Raw genomic sequence first — 22,331 nt, forward strand, 5'->3', positions numbered from 1 at the left:
GAGTAACACCAACCACCCTTCCGTTACCGACTCACAGCTGGAATTATGCCCCTCCTTGCAATGCCGGGGATCGAACCAGCAACGTTTCACTTACTGATGTGAAACTTTATCAGTCTAGGGCTCTAGGCCACCCTGCCTCACATGTGGCAGACTGTTGGCAAGACAGGGAAAGAAAGTAACATATTACATATTATTTACTTAGTAATCATGATGGGCGATAGTACTTATGATGACTCTATTGGCTGTGGAGGATTGTGTACTACTTAGCGACTGTGACACAGTAGGATGAACAGTGTAACAGTAGGATGAACAGTGTAGCAGTAGGATGATTCCGACAGTGATTTTTGCTACCAAGTTAAATGGCATCAGGAATGCTTCCTGGTGATGGCCAAGATTTTTCTTTTTTTATTATTGAAACTGAACATTAGGGTGGTCCCAAGTTAGGATATCGTGTCCAGCATTTGGAGATCAGGCCTAATAGTTATATGCAAATATGAATAGAAAAAGTATAGTTGACTAGACATGAATAGACTACAAAAAAAATTCTCATATCCAAAAGTAGTAGATAGATAAATAGGTCATACATGTAGGTATGCATTTGGTTATGTGGGTGGGTAGGTTTGTAGGCAGGTGGGTGGGTGGTTATATATTATTATGTACGCAGTATACAGTATATGCATGTATGTACTGTGTGTATGTATGTTTGTATTAACACGTATCTTTTGAATGTATTCTGGTATTTTATAACATGTATATTTTTGTATTTTTGTATGTTTGATTTTACAAAACAGGGGAAGTTCTCGATAAGCCTCTAGGCTTCTAACTTCTCCTTCACAATATGGTTATAACTTATTATGTATTGTTTTTACTTTTGTTTAACTGTGTTAATAAATAAATAGAAATAGACTTCATGAATGGACTCATTGAATGTGTGAGATTTACTAGTAAGTAAGTAAGTAAGTAGTAAATAAAGTTTATTTGTATAACACCATTCACAGATACAAAATTGCAAGGTGCTTCACAGAATTAAAAGCAAAAAGCAATATAACAGACAACACAGTAGCTAACAGTATCAAGTAAGAGCAGATTAAAACGAGCTGAAACAGGACAGAAAGACATGGCCACATATAATAAAAGATACAAGAATGATCAAGAATAATAAATGGCGACGTTTAATTAAAAGCCTGTCTGAATAAGAAGGTTTTTAGCTGACTTTTAATAGAATGACTGCAGATTGCAGCGCTAAGGGGAGGGTGTGGAAAGCACGGTCACCTCTGGTGTTTAGACAGGTTGGAGGGATGGATAATAGTTGTTGTTGAGATGAGCTGAGACTGAGAGCCCGACTGACTGAATATGTGACCTCTTGTTGGTTATATAGTTAAAAACCGCGCAGCTGCATTTTGGACAGTTTGCAGGCGGTCCAAAGAGGTTTTGCTCAAATTGGTAAAAAAAAAGAGTGCTGCAGTTATGTAACTGGGAGGGAACAAAAGCATGGATTACCATCTCCGTATCACCCTTGGACACAGAGCGTAGTTTAGCTACATTTCTAAGCTGGAAAAAACGTGATGGTGTTCATAGCATACATACTCTGTCTACTGGTGTACCATTCATGATTAGTAGAAAAGACATATAACGGTATGACGTCTTCAAGATTCAAGATTCAAGATTGTTTATTGTCATATGCACAGTTAAATGGCAACAGTTCATTGCCATACAATGAAAATCTTACTTTGCTAGTCCACCCTTCACAAAAAAATCACACAGTACTTAACTTAAAACATATTTTTAAATACAAGCGAGTGCTAGAAAATAAGGTAAAATAGATCAAAATATATATACAAGGCACAGTGAGTTACATTGCACGTTCCGATCATGTGAATGGAGGTGACAGTGGTCACAGCAGCAGTTAAAAGTGTCTTTAGTGATTCATAGTTCATAGTAGAAGGTGTGTGTGGAGGGGGGGGGGGGCTAGGCATTCCAGAGTCTGCTGGCCTGTGGGTAGAAACTGTTTGTCAGTCTCGTAGTTCTGGCTTTCAGACTCCTATATCGCCTGCCTGATGGCAGGAGGTTGGAGAGTCTGTGTTGGGGGTGTGTGCTCTCCTGGTGGCCCTGGTAGAGTATAATGTCCTGTAGTGAGGGGAAGGCTGCTCCAGAGATGTACTGAGCAGTTTTAATCACTCGCTGGAGTGCCTTCCTCTCCTTAGCAGTGCAGTTTCCATACCAGACTGTGATTGAGCTGGTGAGGACACACTCAACCGTACTTCTATAGAAGTTGCTGAGAATCTTGGGTGGCATGCCAAATTTTCTCTCTTGGTTCTTTGGTTATTCGTTTTGGTCCTGGGCCAAAAGAACAATCCCTGTTATTCCTCATAAATTATACTGTAGAATTCTGATCATGGATAGAGTTTTACCTACATGTAGGCCTACAGATCTAGACCAAGGTATAGGTAAGGACATGTTAGGTAAATGTGCTGTAAGTGTTATAATTGAGGTAGGGAATCGAGTTTTCCCCATAATATGCCAAGACCCTGGCAAAAATAAACAAAAAAAGCAGATTACTTACTTACTTACTTAATTACTTACGCCTATCGCTCCTTTTGGGGGAGCATAGGCCGTCGACAACAGTTTGCCAGGGTCCTCTGTCCTGTGCTTTGCTTTCCAGCTGTTTCCATGTCAGTCCGCTCTGTGTGATGTCTGTCTCCAAGTCCCTGCGCCAGGTGTTCTTGGGCCGGCCTCTCTTCCTTTTGCCTTGGGGGTTCCATCTAAGGGCCTGTCTGGTGGTGCTGGTGTTTGGTTTGCGTAGTGTGTGGCCGATCCATCCCCACTTGCCTTCTCTTGATTTGTTCTTCCACTGGTTGTTCGCCCGTTCTCTGCCAGAGATCGTTGTTACTGATGGTATCTGGCCAGTGGATGTTCAGGATCCGCCTCAGGCATCTGTTGATGAATGACTGCACTCTATAGTCATTGTGATCTTGGTTTTCCTCCACGTCTCTGATCCGTATAAAAGTACTGGCTTGATGTTGGATTTGAAGAGTCTGATCTTTGTCTGCTGACTGATTACCTTGGAGCTCCAGATGTTCTTTAGTTGGATGTATGAGGCCCTTGCCTTGCTGATTCTTGCTCTGACATCTGCCTCCGTGCCACCCTTCTTGTCTATGATGCTACCTAAAAAAGCAGATTAAAATGAACAATTGTCAAGGTATGCAATTGAAGATTTATTATCATCATTATTATTGTTGTTGTCATTTCTATTCTGCAGATTATTGACCCTCAACCATAAAATAAACCCTGTATCACAATTTTCAATTGGGCATCTTCACTTGTCAGGACAGACAGCAACAATAACAACAAAGCAATATAAAGACTAAAGGTGTATTATGAAACCGTGACTGTGACAGAAGTCTCTATGGTAGATCAGGTGGGAAAAGCTCTGTGAAACTGTGTGTCTAAGTGTGGAAATGAAAACGAGGGCAAGAAACCAGTTTAGGAAATTGGAGAATAGGCCACTATGAAAAAAGACATATCTGACACCACAGAGCAGTATGTGGAGGGGAAGATATGTCAACATAGTTGTAGCTAGTTCAGTAAAATAGTCAGTGAAAATGTAATCGGATGTTTTCTGCTTGTATATTGAGAGGAGGTGCATACAAGCTAGGATACAATAGAACAGTAGAATGATTCTGTCACAATAACTAGGCATAAATATAAAGGAGATGTGATTCCCAATGTAAAAAAAAAAAGAAAAGGGGGGGGCTCATGTTTATTTTGAAATGGATGTGAAATTATGCTGACGGAGCTAGTTAACTTATGTGGTGTTAGGGTCTCCAGCGACCCGTTTCAAGGTTATAATATGTAATAAGAACAAGGCTTTATGATATCCTCCACAACACATATAAGCACAGCAAAACTATGTTTCACGATTTTGAAAATTCTGAAAGTATCTGCAGAAAAAAAGGTACGTCTGTGGTGTTAGGGTCATTCTTGACCCGGCAAGGTAAAACTATACTATAAAAATACTAAATATAAATAAATAAAATAATAATAAATATACTAAACTTTTGTTCAGAAGTTATATTCTAATATTGTTCTATTATAGTCAGAACACATTATTATCTATGGGTTTCACATTTAGTATATTATGATTGAACAACCTCATTTTCATTTTAAGAATAAGGGACATTATCTCGGGGGCCATAAAATCAAATTACAATGGGATTATATGGTTATGAATGCATATAATGTTAGTTAGGATGTAATATTAACTATATTGAGTGATACTCCTTTCTTTTTAGTGGTCAGGACTGAGTTAGACCCCGGGTCAACATTGACCCGCTAGCAACGGTCAGTGGTGCGAATTCCTAATGTAATGACACAACAACATGATGGTTAATGTAGGTCAAGTTTAACAACTAATTAAAAAGATATCCTCTCTTCCTGTTTATCGCAACTCTGCACTTGCGACCTTTAGCCACTAGCGGTCCTCAACTCCACACAGGTCGGTCGGCTCCAATAGGGGGTATCTGCAGAGCCGCAGAGCCAGGCTGGACGGGTATAAGTGGTCTGGACAAGTATAAGTGGTCTGGACAAGTAGTTTTTCTTTTTGTGGAGACGAAGATGATGAGTACCGGTCTTCTCCTCAGACATAAAATCAGTTTTTCAATACAAGTACGACTCAAGACACAGAACATTAGTATGCAAAATAAAAAATGAACACAGATTTTGAGTGTGAATGAAAACTTTATTGCAACAAGATTGCAGAATGGGTACAATATACAGTACGGCTCAATACACACAATTGTTAAGGGGATGCAGACCAGAGAAAGAAGTTTTGTCTTGTCTTCTCGTACTGAAAACGTGACTGTTAGCACAGAGACGGCTGCAGTTACACACAGGGCCATTTTCGTTTCGTTTTCAGGGTCAGTTTCGCTTTTCAGAACGAAACGTAATGGCAGGCAAGTTGCCCAGTCCACACGAGCGCTGGATTTAATATAACCATGATTGTATGTGCGCAGTTGCACTGTTCGGCCACACACAACCGGGGATTTGCTACACTGCAACCCCGGTCTTTGAAAACCGGAGTCCAGGGTGAAGTTTTGCGGTTTTGTGTGGGCATAGCAACCAAGGTTCCCAGTGTACAGCAGAGCTGTCGCAATTATTTCCCATGTTCACGGCAGACTGTAAAAAAACATTAAGTTAGCAACCGAGCGCGGGGTAGAGAGATTAGTGTCTCGTTTACATCAGGGTCATATCGACCCTGTACCCGTTGCTCTTGAAGGGCTATTAGACAAGTACAGTACAATGAGAGAGGTAGTGCGACCTTCCACACGTTACTCTCCCAGTGAGAATCTGCGCTGCCAGGCTGGCCGCACATGCGTCGGAGGAAAGCATGAGACAGTCTCCGGAGTTTCTTTCCAGCGATACGCGTCCGGCGTAGATGACAACATATTTAGTATGATTACAAATCCTGAAAATTAAGAAGTTGTCCTTTAGGTGGTCAGAGACTAAACCATTTAGGCGGGATGACTAACAGCTATAGTCAGAGAACACCCTGGAGTGTGTGTGTGTGTGTGTGTGTCCACCCATGTACATGCAGGTGAGTTAAAGGAGAAATGTAGGTGTCATGGGGGGGGGGGGGGGGGTACAGGTATGGACAGGGTAATAGTAGAAAGACATAAATACAGGCAATAAAATGTCATCTGAATATAAAAAATATGAGAAAAATAAACAGTATTATTCAGGCGAGGGTCTGTACCCTAACTGGCATGATATACATTATAGGTGCTGCAGGTTTTGGTGGTTAAGAGTCAGACACAGTTAGCAGTCAGACATTCCTAATAGTCGTGCAGCCATTAGTTCTCCAGCTGCTGGCAGCAGCATCTTTGAGGGAACAAAGTGACAACTAAACACACATCCTCCAACTGTTGACACACTGACTCTATTATTACATGTCTAGATGTAACATTACTGTCTATGTATAATGTAATAATAATAATAATAATGTAAACGAGACGAACCCCGCCCCCCCCCCCCCCCCCCCCCCCCCCCCCCCCCGTTCGCAACTACTTGTCCAGACCACTTATACTTGTCCAGACCACTTATACCCGTCCAGCCTGGCTCTGCGGCTCTGCAGATACCCCCTACTCGAGGGACAGCGATGAGGCAGCGAGGAGACAGCAATGAGGCAGCGATGAGGCAGCGAGGAGACGGTCTGGAGAGATGAGGGGGACCACGTCCAGACGGCTGGCTCCTCGGATAAATAAACAAACCCAGCCGTGCTTGTCACTCGGGACAAGAAGTGGTACCACGGCAACGTTTCCCTAACTGTGTGTTGATTGAATAATTCGGAAGTAGTAACCTACAGTACTTTATTAATAAGAGAGTACTGAAAAGTGTATCATATTATTAAGTCTGCAGAGAGAGAGAGAGAGAGAGAGAGAGAGAGGTGAGTTGAGTTGATGGAAGTTATGGGGCTTTATAAATGGACTTAGCTAGCTAGCTAACGTTAGCAAGTTCCATGACGTTAGGACTGGTGGTGAAGTATGTGCTCTTAATATAGGTTTATTATCTTATTAGTATTGTCATCTTAATTCATTTGGGTTCAGTATTATGCCACTCCTTGTTCGTGTGTGTGAGGTTATAGTCGCGTCGGGGACCGTTATCTTTAGCTAACTCTGTTATTAGCTAACCTACTATTATTAACATAATGTGATCCTCGTCGATCTGGGTTCAACATATCATGGAAATGCATGTAACGTTAGCGAACGTATAGTTTCACCAAACTCGGGGATTCGTTACCGTTAGTTAGTTAGTTAGTTAGTTAAATGTTTGGGTGTTATTACTGTTAGTTATAAACGACTGTTTACCCCGGAGACGATTCAAAGTAGGCAACATTTCAATGCAACACGTTTGTCAGCTGGTTACTTGTTGCATCCTCTTCCCTTGCAGTGGGTTTCTGCTGCAGGACCTACAAGCCACTCGGTTTGACTCTTTGTTCAGTTCTTCTAGTCTCTGTCTGCCATGAATGAATGAATGATTGAAAACTTTATTTACAGATTGCAGAATGGGTACAATACAGTACAGCTTAATACACACAATTGTTAAGGGGATGCAGACCAGAGAAAGACTTTCGTCTTGTTTACATCAGGGTCCCCCATTTTCAATTCATAGTGACATACATGACATATATGACATCATGACATTTATGGCATAGGGACACATGACATACAGGTATATAGTACTGTTACATTTGTGACATATACACAGTCAGAGTAAATTGTACTCAAACCTACTGTGTACGTGTACGATATGCAAATATACAGTACTGTTACCCATAGATCCTAACAGAGAATATATATATACATATGATGGGGAGGAGACTGTACATTAGGAGGGGGTGGGTGGGTGGGAGAGAAATATACATAGATACATACATGCGAGAGGAGACTGTCTGACACACACAGCATAGCCTCATTGGATACGGATAACGGGGTTGGCTGATAATTGCTGCATTTATTCTGATGTTGAATTTGACACTAGCTCTATGTAAATTAGCTACTATAACAGTACATTTTGCAGAGTACATTTTACTCAAACTGAGCACATTTTACTCAAACTGAGTACAATTTTACTCAGTTTGAGTTAAATGTACTCAGTTTGAGTAAAGTTTACTCTGCGAAATGTACTGTAGGTAGATGTATTGTTAATATAATATTGAAGGTAGTTGAACTTAGTGTAAGAGAGTCTTGCCTCAAAGCCTCTCGTATGCACGGCACCCGGGCATGCAGCTTTTATGATATGATAATCGTGATTGCATATTAACCAAATATCCAGTTAATTGGCCTTTAAAAAAATAATACTAGACTTCTTATGGAGACTGAGAGTTGGGACTGAAACCAATTTCTAATATTTCAGTTAAATGATCTATCAATCTATATCACAAAGGCAGCAACGTGGTAGCCCCTTTTCTCATAGGCTTTATACTACAATCAATTAATAATTGGATTGCCTTATTAAAGAGTGAAATAGCCTTAGATGTAGTGACACAACTGTCTGGTAAGCCTCCAAATTCAAAATGCTATAAAATAGGCTGTCGGTCAAATAGTCCAATTGGAGATAATATTCAACAAACACACCTGTCTCACAATATTTTGTCCAAATCGTACAGCCCAACGCTGTCCCAAATACCCCTCTCATAATAACATGCTTGCCTTTGTTGAGGATCTTGCTCTTTCTTTAGTCAAGAGTGATGAAATTATCATTACAGTGCTGACAATTAGGTTTTATTCTTGTTATTAGGCCCTGTGCATTTTGAAGGGGGAGCTTATCCTCAAAAAACAAGTCACATTTTGACACAGTGGATAAAGGCGCAGGACATTTTCACAGTCACCCCTAGAGGGCTTGCAGTTCATTCTTTTTGACGACTACTATCCTGAACTGTCCCTAACTATCTGTCCCAAACTGAAGAAGAGCTTACCCTAATCCAAAGAATGTGGTTGTACACAATTTAAGCCATTTCTCATCCTGGAACCGTCTTCAAATGTATCTTGTACTGTCCCAGACACACTTGTTTGTCATTGCGGGCTGACGTACAGCTCAGTGAAATTATGAAAATTAAGAAATAGACCTATATATCAAAAACTTTGTATATGCCTTTTTTCCCAGTCACTAAGACCAGGGTAGTTTTCATTTTCATAATTTCACAATTTCACAGAGATGTAGGCTATTTATTACGTAAAAGTATGTCGTTTTGGGGCATACGTTTTCAAGTCAAGAGAGAAAAAGTCTATGGTAGATGAAAATACACATTATAATAAACCATGCTCAGGGAAAACTGGGTCTCTGCCTGGAACATTTGTACAATTGTGGGGCCATACATTTTGTTTACAAATATATTTACTATCCAAAGAAGCATCTGCTAGGCCTCTGTTTGATTTGCAGTGCTTCAAAAGAATTTTTTGAATGACGATACTATGTGCCCGAATTAGAAGTTATGATAACGAGATAGACTCTAATTCAAACATTACATTATAGTAGCAGGCTTTGCAGATGTAAACAATGATCTTTCTCAAAACGACATAGTGCACCTTTAATGGAATAATATAGGCTACATCATCATAATGACATCACACATCTTAACTCAATATAACTCTTAAACCAATTCATTTTTAAAACAATTTCGAGTTTTGCTATATGTGTATAGGCTGGCAAGTCTTATTTCTGACATCTAACCACTCAAATGTTTTGTGTGAAAGTAACATTGGATGGTTCTTCAGCCTCTGTGTAGTAAGTCCATTAAAATCATAACGTACACATCAAAGGGAATGGGCCTATCCCTTACACAGAATCACGTTTTAATTTGGGATTTTTGATTGTTTTTAATATTCAACAGACCTAGGTTATGCAAATGTTGTTTTAGGGCTCATTCTCATCTAATCCGACAATGTGGCACCTCTGGTGTGTATGGGCCATTTGTGCGACATCATGTTGTGAGCTTTATAACCCCCCCCCCCCTAATCCCTTGTCTTCAAGTCGAGTGAAAGTGTTCCTTTATTAATCCCCTTTGGGAAATTCAAGTGTCATAGCAGCATAGTGGGGACTGGAGGATAGGTAGTAAGTAATAGTATTAGAACATAGAACTAAGTGCAAAGTAATAATGATACTAGTGACAGTAGTAGTAGTGAACAGTAGTGAGTGGCAGGATTCAATCAGATGTTGGTAGTGATCATGATGGTATACATGATCCAAACCATACACGTAATACACTGTGCCAGAGTCCTTGCAGGCTTGCAGTGTTTGTTATTAAGAGTCAGATATTCCTAACAGTGTTTGTTATTAAGAGTCAGATAGTCCTAACAGTGTTTATTATTAAGAGTCAGATAGTCCTAACAGTGTTTATTATTAAGAGTCAGACAGTCCTAACAGTGTTTATTATTAAGAGTCAGATAGTCCTAACAGTGTTTGTTATTAAGAGTCAGATAGTCCTAACAGTGTTTATTATTAAGAGTCAGACAGTCCTAACAGTGTTTATTATTAAGAGTCAGACAGTCCTAACAGTGTTTATTATTAAGAGTCAGACAGTCCTAACAGTGTTTATTATTAAGAGTCAGATAGTCCTAACAGTGTTTGTTATTAAGAGTCAGATAGTCCTAACAGTGTTTATTATTAAGAGTCAGACAGTCCTAACAGTGTTTATTATTAAGAGTCAGACAGTCCTAACAGTGTTTATTATTAAGAGTCAGATAGTCCTAACAGTGTTTATTATTAAGAGTCAGATAGTCCTAACAGTGTTTATTATTAAGAGTCAGATAGTCCTAACAGTGTTTATCATTAAGAGTCAGATAGTCCTAACAGTGTTTATCATTAAGAGTCAGATAGTCCTAACAGTGTTTATTATTAAGAGTCAGATAGTCCTAACAGTGTTTATTATTAAGAGTCAGATAGTCCTAACACTTACTAGCCGTTAGCTCTCCAGTCATTGGCAGCAGTCTGTGCCCACGGTTGTGGAGCCTGACGGCTACTGGGGGATAAAGTCTATGGCTGAACGTGCTCCTCATCTTGGCTAGCTTTCCCCGCATTTTCTGATTAGATGTGAATGAGAGGTTTCCATGATAGTACCATGATAGTAAGGAGCTCACCTCACCTCATCACGCCACACATGACTTCCATCAATGCCACCAGAGGTCCAGATTCTGTTAATTAATGCAACATCAACAACCTTCAATGGGGAGGCTCTACAAGCTTCTAGCTGTCGGAGTGAATTTTATTTAAAACGTATGCCTCACATTCACTCACCGACGGCGGAGGTGACCACGCAAGGTGCCGGCCTGCTCATCGGGAGCAGTTAAAGGTGCGACGCGCTAACAGGAGGTGCCGGGATCCAAACAGGAACCTTCAGATTATCAGACGACTGCTCTACCTCCTGAGCCACTGTTGTTCTGTAGCCCCAGGCCCTTTACCTGTTAGATGCCAGTTGTTAATGTTAACTGCAGGCCCATATCCCTTCCTGTTAGGGCTGAACGAGTTAGAGAAAAAGTCATAATGGAAATCGTTTTGAAAATGTTTTCCTTTTCATTGAAAAAAGTACATCCAATAAGCCAAATTTGGTACTTTTATCCACGAGTTACACCCACCCCCCTCTAGATAAGTTCCCCAACTAATTGTCAATATTACCTGATATTGCCTCTAAAACTATCCTGCTCTGACATCCTCAATCATCTCATCTTTTCAGTGACCTGGTGTGACAAAGTTGCATGCTGCATGTCTGATAACCTCATCATCATCCTATAGACTGCATGTGCCCAGTAATCACCCCTCTCAGTTCAGCTGCATGAAGCCTTGCTTACAACTGAATAGGCATCTCCATCACCGGCGTGCTGTGAATCCGCCCGCTATGGGGAAAGACGGGGGTCTCACACTGCCATTGTCATCCAAAAAACAGTGCCAGGGCCGGACGGACCACGGGAGAGAGCTGGAGCAGTTGCGTGCCGAACTGGAGGTAGAGAAGAACCGACGGCAGCAAGCCCACCGGCAGTTCTCCGTGGAACTGAGGCACCTGCGCCGCGAGGCGGAGTGGGAGCAGCAGAGGGCCCTGAGGGAGCTGACGGCCAGACATGAGCGACAGAAGGCCCTGGAGCTGCTCCGGCTCGGGGAGGACCTGAGCAGGGAGTGGGCTGCGGAGATCTGCCGTCTGCTACAGTGGAAAGGGCGGGAGCCGCGGGTCATCGACGCCGGGTGGGAGACACGCAGCGGCGACGGCGGCCCTACTAGGCAGCACACTAAACCACAGCGGCGGATAACCGAGGAGGTGAGCGTTAAAGTCAACAGGCGAGCGAGCGAGGGAGAGGCTGCGGGAAGAGAGGCTTCTCGTCTGGGCTGCGGGCGGGCGACCTATCGGAGGCTGGAGCAGCTGTTGCTGAGGCTCCACGAGCAGGCGGATGGAGAGCAGGCGGCCTTCCTCCTACATCTCAGACGGGACCTGGAGCTGGAGAAGGCCTTCTTCCTCTGCCACCTGCTAGAGGCCCACGGGAGATTAGGGCCGGGGAGGCACAGAGTCGGCCCACTACTGAACTGCAGAGTAAGGAGCTGTGGCCACCCCTTCAGGGGCCGCCACGCTCAGGGAGACGGCTCTCAGTGCCGCCAGACGGCGCCCCCTTTAACCCCCGTGTGCAGGTCCTTGAGTGCACCCCTACCGTCTAACGAGAGAACGAGACGAGAGTGGCGGAAATTGCCTCCAGGGGGGGATCTGTCTGCAGCTGAACGCTGCCTCACTGCTGCGGAGGGGAACACCTGTCGCAGCGGCTCGCCAGAGATATGCCACCCTCAGACCTGGGACCCCCCGCCGCCATCATGCCAATCTGATTCTCCTGGGTCGGAGAAGCCATCTGCCTCCAAATGCTTGGACGAAAACATGGAGAATATGGTACGTTTCTGAATTCTTTTTCATTATTTCCTACATGGTCACACTTTACTTTATTGGCAAAATTGCTCCCTACTGCTTCCAGTCCTTGTGCTAAGCTAGGCTAGCTGCTCCCTACTGCTTCCAGTCCTTGTGCTAAGCTAGGCTAGCTGCTCCCTACTGCTTCCAGTCCTTGTGCTAAGCTAGGCTAGCTGCTCCCTACTGCCTCCAGTCCTTGTGCTAAGCTAGGCTAGCTGCTCCCTACTGCTTCCAGTCCTTGTGCTAAGCTAGGCTAGCTGCTCCCTACTGCATCCAGTCCTTGTGCTAAGCTAGGCTAGCTGCTCCCTACTGCCTCCAGTCCTTGTGCTAAGCTAGGCTAGCTTCTCCCTACTGCTTTCAGTCCTTGTGCTAAGCTAGGCTAGCTGCTCCCTACTGCCTCCAGTCCTTGTGCTAAGCTAGGCTAGCTGCTCCCTACTGCTTCCAGTCCTTGTGCTAAGCTAGGCTAGCTGCTCCCTACTGCTTCCAGTCCTTGTGCTAAGCTAGGCTAGCTGCTCCCTACTGCCTCCAGTCCTTGTGCTAAGCTAGGCTAGCTGCTCCCTACTGCCTCCAGTCCTTGTGCTAAGCTAGGCTAGCTGCTCCCTACTGCCTTCAGTCCTTGTGCTAAGCTAGGCTAGCTGCTCCCTACTGCCTTCAGTCCTTGTGCTAAGCTAGGCTAGCTGCTCCCTACTGCTTCCTTTGTAGAAAATGTATAAAAGAATTAAAATGACCGAAAAGGTGTAGGCTGAAGCCGAGGCTTATAATTGCCTAACCTTTTTACATTATTTACAAAAAAACAAACAAAGAAATACATAATTCAGTACATAATTTTTCAAAAACAAAAGGTTACAAAAGTTTCATAGTTTTATATACAAAACGTATACACATTTATTTATTCGTTTTTTATATATATTTTGTCACGATTTTAATAGTTATATTATAATAAAATATAATTATGATAATAAAATTTTATATTTATGTATCACCTTATATTTGAATAATCTCTTAAATGTATGTATCGAACTACACATTTTTACTTCTTTGTCACAGTTATTCCATAGTGCTTCTGTGCACTAAGCAATACAAGTATGCCCTTCGTTCTCAAGATGCTCTAAAACTGGATGTTCCCCATATGAGAACTGAATTGGGAAAAAGGGCTTTTAAATATGCTGCTCCTTCATCCTGGAACAAGCTACAAGAGGACCTAAAATTGCCAGGACTGGTCACCCTCTGAGAATTCAAAGCCATTTTAAAATCCTACGAATTCAGTTCCCTCGGACAGTGGAGTGCAACTGTGTTTGATAACTTGCCTGTTTGATAACTTGCCTGAAATTAGAGCTTGCTGTGAATGTTTTATCTGTATTTTATTGTGATGTTCTTTTTTATGTTGAAACTTTCTGCTGCCTTGCTTGGCCATATCGCTCTTGAAAAACAGATTTTTAATCTCAATGATGCTTATCTGGTTAAATAAAGGATTTGATTGATTGATTGATAGTTTTACCCCTTTACCCCAGATATACATATACTTTTTATATTTGTCCTTGCTTTTGCGATATTGAATACACAAGTTCCCCTAAATTTATACCGACTCTCTCTAGTTTGGAACAACTCCTGATTGCAACTTGGAAGTGAGTGGTTATGTGCTTTGTACATTATTATTATCTGTGCGTCTAAGGGCTTGTGTCCATAGGGGACGTTTTATGAGTTGTCAGCTCCTTTCTGTCATTCATTTCTATGCTACAGGCGTGACAGGCGCGCTCCTCTTCCCAGAGCCGCGCCTCGCGGTTTATGAGCTCTCGACGGCAGCGTTTTTTTGGCGGAGCGCTCCCAGCTCATAAAGTTGAAAGTAGTTCAACTTTTTTGGAAAGGAGCGCGCTCATCAATGTAACTCATCGAGGAAGGGGCGGAGCCGCGAGCTCTGGGGAGACCCAGAAAAACGCTTGGAACTTTTTTTTCTTCTTTTTTCAAAGCTGTCCGCCTCGAAAAAAAAGGCTATTAGTGGACACATAGCCGTAGGCATCTTTGTATGCTGATAGTGCTCATCCACAATCCACATACAAATAAACCCAAGACACGTTGTTGTCAAATAGCGATGCAGTCACACACCCAGTAGGAGGAGGTCAAAGACTCACTGGGAGTGAAATTTAAGTGTTTCCAATCTCCATACAACTACTGTATGTATTTATGAAAATCACTTGTGTTATGTTGTGTATTTTGCTGTATTGCCTAGTATTTTTTATTTTATTATTATAATTTTTTTTGCCTTGTAACTCTATCCAGAAAGACATGCTATATGAGCATTTGACAAGAATAATCTGATTTCAATGTGGATACTGTGGAGACACATTTTTAATACCAGGCATACATGATATTGTGTATATACTAGGGGTGTAAAGGTACTCGTATCCGTACCGTACCGAACCGTACTGAACGGCTGTGTAGTGTACCGAACGAATACAACGGTATGTTAACCACTATTATTTACAAGTCGATTATTAATTTCAATATAGAATATTTGTTGACAGCCCTACAAGTACAATTAGTTACTGCACACTACATCCCCCCTGAGTGGAACATGGAAAGCCAAACTTTCCCCCACTGTACCGAAAACCCGTACCGAACCGTGACTTCAAAACGAGGTAAACTTGTTAAACTTGAGAGAGAAGACGCCTGTTCTCGGTCCCCGCTCCACAACGGTGGAACGAACTTCCCACCACAGTTAGGACAGCCGAAACCCGATCAATCAATATCTGACTAGAAGACTAGAAACACACTTCTTCAATCAATACAAAAAAAATAAAAAAGATATATTCTCAAAAGATATTACTGTCTTATACTATCATGCATTCTTCCTACTATACTAATATGTCTTTACTACTATAATGCACTCAACACTGCATCACCCAAGTTTCAGCACTGTTTGATGAACATTGTTACTCAGCTGAAAGTGTCGTACCCTTCCTGTTGACTTGTCGTACAGAACTTGTATGAATGAATGAATGAAATTAGATTTTCGTGTCATGTCTGACGACCCATACCTTGCGGGATTAAGACACTAAAAACAACAATTGAACATAACAACAATCACTTCCCATGGTTTCTACACCATGCACACCATCAGAGGCCAAAATACATCACATATATGTTATTTTCAGATACGCTCCTCTTCTGTGACCCCCCCGGTAATGTCCGGTCTCGAGGTGCAGCAGGGGCAAGTCGCTTTGGATAAAAGTGTCAGCTAAATGACTAAATGTAAATAATCACATGTGAATACACACTCGTATGCGGACACTTGTTGGCTACAGGTTTGGGGGAAATAAATAAGAGACACAGGAACTTCTCGGGTTTGGACACTATAGGGGTGGGGGAAATATTGATACAGTATAGTATCGCGATACTGTATCGAATCGATACAAGGACGCAAAGTATCGATATTTTATTATTTATTAAAAAAATTAAATAAAGAATTATTTTTTTTCTTTTTTAATTTCTTTTGTATAAGAAAGTTGCATTGTTCATTTCAATACCTGTAATAGTACAATAGTCCACAAACACACACATGTGCATTCAGTTAAGTTGGAATATGACTGTAATACAAACAGTTCAGTTTGTCAGGTACATGCAACACAGATTACAGTGTTGACATCTGTCTGCTTGAGAAAATCCCATTTGCTGCAATAAAAATGATTGAAGTGAGATGAACAGACTGAAAACTTTATTTTATTAGATAAAACATGTTGACAAAGTTTTACTTTGCAGTTGAAAAAAGGTAATAAATCGCAATATATCGCAATATTAACATCGCAATACTCAGCATATCGCAATATATTTTGAATCGCAAGACTATTGTATCGTGACTTAAGTATCGCAAGGCCTCTGGTGATTCCCACCCCTATTGGACACGCTACCTTGCAGATCACTTTAGAATTCACGGGGAGCTTCAACAGCCAGTGATGTTTAATAAACCTGTAGCAGACACATAATGGATTCTGGCAGTAATTAACAGGCAGAATAAGGTGCGTTGTCATTGTCAATTAGGACCCCCCCCCCCCCCCTCCCAAACGGTGTTTAGAGCTGCTTTAGGTCTTGTTTAATTTCTCAGCATTGGTTTGATGAGCAAAATGCTGATATATATATATATAAGCATTTAATATATTGGCTAAGGATAGTGATTTTTATTTATCAGCATCAGTTTGATGAGCAGAACTGGGCAGATCAAGAACAACCAATGTTAGCTGTTTAGCTTGCACTGAAATAGACTGCAGAACGTTTTTGATGCGAGCAACGTTCAAGACGGGGAGGGGAGAATTGGAAACAGCGAAATTGGGATGGGAGAAAAATAGGAAAAAGTGGATACATTTTTTTTTTGAACGGTAACGTCACTAACTCACTCACGCAGTAACTCACTCACAGTTAGGCGCTCTGCCCCTCACGGTGGCTCACGCTTTGTGTGAAGCGATTTGCATCCGTTACACCACGTGTCCTTGTTTTAATACACACCACACCGTATCGATATTGGTAAATATTGTTTTGATCAGATAGAATTGTGGGAACATCAGCCTGTCTTGATGATCTTGATGTTAAACACTGTTGTGTGGAGGCCCTCAGCCCTGCTCCTGGACGTCTTGATGTTAAACACTGTTGTGTGGAGGCCCTCAGCCCTGCTCCTGGACGTCTTGATGTTAAACACTGTTGTGTGGAGGCCCTCAGCCGTGCTCCTGGACGTCTTGATGTTAAACACTGTTGTGTGGAGGCCCTCAGCCCTGCTCCTGGACGTCTTGATGTTAAACACTGTTGTGTGGAGGCCCGACTCGGCTCTTTGCTTGTTTTTCCCGTCAGCACCTTTCACTCCCTGTCAGGGATTTAAATGAAACTCAGAGGAGCAAAGCAGGAGCAGGCAGAATGGAGATCGGGCTCAGTGGAGCGCGCGTTGCAATCTGTTTCATTCAATGCCACGGTCGTGCTCTAGTGAGTAGTACTTGGTAATTAAAGTGGTAGAGTTCAAAACAAACTCTTGCGGTGAGAGACTTGGGAGTGTGTGTGTGTGTGTGTGTGTGTGTGTGTGTGTGTGTGTGTGTGTGTGTGTGTGTGTGTTCTCGCTGTCTGATAGGCACACTTCTGTTTGACCTTTTGACCCAAGAGTGTTCAAATGCACTCATAATGTAGGGGCTTCTGTGATCCGCTAAACAAATAATCATAATTGCGACTGTTCTCCTTTTTATTAGTCAAACAAATAATGGGAACCAAATCCAATTTGTTAAATAATTTAAAGATGCTATAGATAACATTCAGCCACTTGATGTAGCACTAGAACGCCAGCATGTAATTGATCCAATCAGGTGCATTCCATGTGGGGAAATGATGAAAGTAGGGACTGGGAGGGGATACACACATGCAACATGTTGTACAAAAATACATGTTGTACCCGCCAACATCAATAATCTTTTTTGGGGAAAAGCAATAGTTTTTTCTTCAAGCAATACTTGAATTGTGACTTTTTGTGGTCGGCATTGGTGAACAATAGCAAATTAATATTTATAGTACAGTGTTTCCAGCCAGATGATAAAAAATTTAAATTAAAAATATTTCCAATTTATTTATTTTAATTTTCTTTTATGCAGTCAGGCCTCTGAACTTAGAAGCAGGCCAGGCCAGTGTTTCTAGTTGCAGCGGCACAATAGTTAGAAAACCTAGGTGGGGAACAACCAGGAGATCACTGCAACTCACACACGTTGGAGAACTATCTCTCTCTCTCTCTCTCTCTCTCTCTTGCGCACTAACCTCGTTCCCAGTTTTATCTCCTCCATGAGATAAAGACTGGTAAAGCACTACGGCCAAAAGTGTGTATGGGGTAGAATGTACTTCCCCTGGAAGCTGCCTCCGAACGGACCAATCACGACACAGTGTTCATGAAAATGCATTCCCCAGGAACAACCTCGTTATCAATACATGTACAAAAGGCTGGGAGATTTAGGAGACTGTCCCTTTAGACACACTCGTTGAAAGTGAACGTTTTAACTTGAATAATTTCCCGAATCCTGTCGGCAAACAAGCGAGAACGTCCCGGTCGCGTCTATTCGTTTCCTAACGTATTTTATGCTTCCGCATTCGCGTTTTGCGCTCTGATTGGCCACTGATGTTTCTGGTCGCACCAATCGTGTGACGGCAAGTTCTTTCGCCGGTTAAGCTTAGGCACTCTTTCGAAGTTGGTTAAGGTTAGAGTTTGTCTTAGAGCAGGGCGATAGAACACCAGCCCTGATTCCAAACTCTAACCTTAACCAACTTCGAAAGAGTCGCCAAGCTTAACCAGTGATAGAACTAGGCGTTTGGTAGTTTGCTGCTGGTCGAGGCGGAAATGGGCGCGTCACACGATTGGGCGCACATGTCACATGACCAGAAACATCAGTGGCCAATCAGATCGCACCAGAAACGGCAGTGGCCAATCAGATTCGCAAAACGCGAACGCGGAAGCATAAATGCGTTAGGAAACGAATAGACGCATCCCGGTCATGTAGCAAATTCTTCAGGCCGCATGTGATTGGTGGAGGCGGGACCCTTACAAAAAACAAAAAATCCATCAAAATCAGTGTTGTTGCTAATCATTGACACATGCTATCCTGTAATAATCCCCCCCCAGAAAATAATCTACTTTGCATTTGATATATTGCAAATATATGCCATCACACACACTGGCATTTAAAGGGTTAGAATTATAAAATGAGTATGTGGTGTTATGATCAGGGCTGAAGTTGAATAAAAGATTTATGAAAGAAAAAGTGGTATTTCAACATATAGTAATATTTGTATGGCGTTTTTGAAGAGGACAATTTAGTCCCTTATGGTAAGAGTGAGTATTCTTTTCAATCTGACATTACAAAAAAACAGAAAATCCATCAAAATCAGTGTTGTTGCTAATCATACATATGCTAGCCTGTTTTTTAACAATAATTTGTGATGCCGTCACAAACACTGGCATTTAAAGGGTACAAATAAAAAAAATGCCTACACCAGAATGCAGGAAATTAAGTCTTTGTAACAAAACATTTCCTGGTGGGGGACCCCCAGACCCCCGCTTAAAAAGTGGCCTTACTGGGGCTATATTTCGCACTATATTTCCTGGCCTGAATGGTTTCTCCAGTCCGGCCCTGGTTAAAAGCCTCCAATGCTTATTAGTGTGTGTGCGTTTGAACGTTTGCGCAGGTTATGGAACCTTTCCATTGAATCAACAGATATGTACTTAAAAAAAAGAAAACATTAAAAACGACTAATCGATTAAAAAGGCTTGGTCGACCAAGACCAAATCGAGCGATTAATGGACTAAGAGGGGACAGCCCTACTACTTGTATAAGCTAACTGGAAGAGCTGAGTTGGAGAGAGGCAGGGAAGACCAATAGAGCCATGCTGAGTGACAGCATGCGTGGGAGCTGCCAACATTGCACCTGGGCTTGCATACTGTAGACCACCGCAACACTTCCGGTGTTCTGAAACCATGGGAGAGAGAGAGCGGCGGGGGGAGAAAATTAATGAATGTGGATGAGAGCCTTGACATTAAGTGGTTGTAGCTACGGCTGTGGGGGTGCTGGAGACATGATCCAATAGACTTTTATACGCATGAGTCTCCTGAACACGGAGAGACCAATGATCCCAAGTCGATCGGCACTTTCTCAGCCGAGCTATAGTCGCTTTTCTGCACCTACTCCCAAACTCTGCATGCGCATCTGTAAGGCCTAACAAAAATAATGGTTGGTTTCAGGTTGCCGACCGACCCTGCCGATTTAGGTGCGACCCAATATATTTTATGAGTTTTAAAAAAAAATTATATATTAAAAAAAAAAAAAAAAAAAAAAACGTTTTTTTTTTTTTTTTTTTTTAGAATAAAGTTTCATAGAAATCTTAGTCAAACATTTAGTATTATGGATATTAAACATGCTGGCAGAGTACATGCATCCATGTTGTTGTGAACATTTTAATTAAATAAAGAAATTCCCTATCCATAGTCGCCGTGGGAAAGAATAAAATAAAAAAATAAAATAAAATAAATTCCCTACCTACCCATGGCCAAACTGACAACCAACCTGAAACCAACTATTATTTTTGTTAGGCCTAATGGGAATTTATAATATAATGTGAGCAAAATAACAATTCTGAGTCCAAAGTTGAATACAAATTGAGGATAGATTTATTTCCTTACTTGATCATAACAAGGAAATGCTCAGTTAGAAATCAGACCAGTGTAAACAATGGCTGACCACAAAGTGAGACAGAAGTCTCGTTTGAAAACACAGTTAATACACAGTTGATACATGCATATGACGTAGAAGGAGCTGGAAAATCACCAGGAGGGTTGGTTAAAATGACTGTTATGGCTGTCTTACTGTACAAGTAAACAGAGTGGTTCCCACAAACTATGTGACTTATGGCCTATATAGCATAGTTTAATACACCCTTGCAAGGATACTGAAAAGGCAAACATGGTTCATAACAATATTGTTTTGGCTGGCTATCGTGTGTGTCTCTTAAAGAGAGACACACACATTACGCTGATCTCAATGTATCAGTCTGATAAATGATAGAACGATATCTCAACACAGATCCATAATGATATGATAATATATTCCACGACAACACCCCCCTTTGATAATTAATCACAATCATTATCACTTCATAAAGACAACTAAAAATATTATCATTCCACACCACACCATCAACGCTATCAACCCTAAATATACGGGTAGACTACTGTCTATAAATTAATATCAAACGGGGAGAAAAAACATTAATAACTTTATTACAACAACCAACCCCAAAATAAGGTGTGGAATAATATATTGATGAACATTCTTCTTCAGGATATCCACGAATATCCTGAAGAAGAATGTTCTCAGTCAACCGAGGTTCAGTTAATAACAAAGGTTTATTAACCAAACAGATAGAAATATACATAGTACATAGAGAGAATGGCTGAGGGGCTCTCCCCAGGTGATCAGCTGAAATGACCCAGGTAAAGAGACCCGGAATGTTGTTGGGAGGAGTATTATATAGTTAAAAGGGGGGGGGGGGGGGGGGGGGGGGGGGGGCACAGGATTGGGGAGAAAGGGGAGGGGAATGTCTTTACATGAGGGTAATATTATTCCACAAAGGGAAACCCTTGAAAACTCCACAGCACAGAAAGGCCTAGGAGATACCCCACCTGGGTACCATGGCAACACGGAAACCTGGTCCCCAAGTGGGAATCGAACCCTGGACCTTCTAGCTGTGAGGTGTGTTAAACCACTACACCACGTGCCTCTTCTATCAATTAATACAAACAATTTAAAATAAACGTGAAAACAATACAAATAATATCAATATGACTACTACTAATTATAATATTAATTCCAAAATGGATCAAATACAGTGTTGCCTGTGTCTAAACGAAAAGGTGTGCATTCCCTAGTCGTCTTACTTTATTTTGGTGAGCGGACAAGTTGATTGATGCAGAGGGAGATGTAGGCTAATTGGAAAGCTGCAGTGGATGTCAAATGATTATGAATGTCAGTTCATGGCTACCGAATAGAAGCTGGACACCAGCTTATTTCTCCGGATTATATACCACAAAACTGAACGTTATTGGCATATATTGGAGTGCAGTTAGTTTGTCTCCCCTATTGTGAACATTTACGGAACCATCCGTGTTGAAATCAGTTTCAAAATGGCGGAGCTGTCGCAAGAATAAAAAACCTACCATTCTCTGTTCTTCATGAACGCCTGGTGATACTAAATCCAAATTGAACTAATTTGAAAGAGAACATTCGGGCTCAATCCATAGATGTGCGAGTTGGCTATAATAAAGTCTTTTATAGGCCTGCTATTCTATAATAATATTTCAAATAGCATGGGACCGGATGGCAGAGCACCTACG

At 41.7% G+C, this 22,331-nt stretch overlaps 1 protein-coding gene across 1 annotated transcript in view; it reads left to right on the top strand.

Annotated features, from left to right (window-relative positions):
• Positions 1-11,389: 11,389 nt before the first annotated feature.
• tspoap1 (TSPO associated protein 1) overlaps positions 11,390-22,331 on the top strand; it is a gene marked incomplete at both ends in the record, with an annotated part of 203,051 nt that continues 192,109 nt past the window's right edge. Inside the window, one exon of the mRNA XM_084320339.1 lies at positions 11,390-12,418. Coding sequence (XP_084176465.1) covers positions 11,390-12,418 — 1,029 coding nt within the window. The remainder of the gene's footprint in view (positions 12,419-22,331) is intronic.

Source organism: Notolepis coatsorum, assembly GCF_963971535.1.
Source record: "Notolepis coatsorum genome assembly, chromosome: 8".
In the NCBI taxonomy this organism is placed as follows: Eukaryota; Metazoa; Chordata; class Actinopteri; order Aulopiformes; family Paralepididae; genus Notolepis; species Notolepis coatsorum.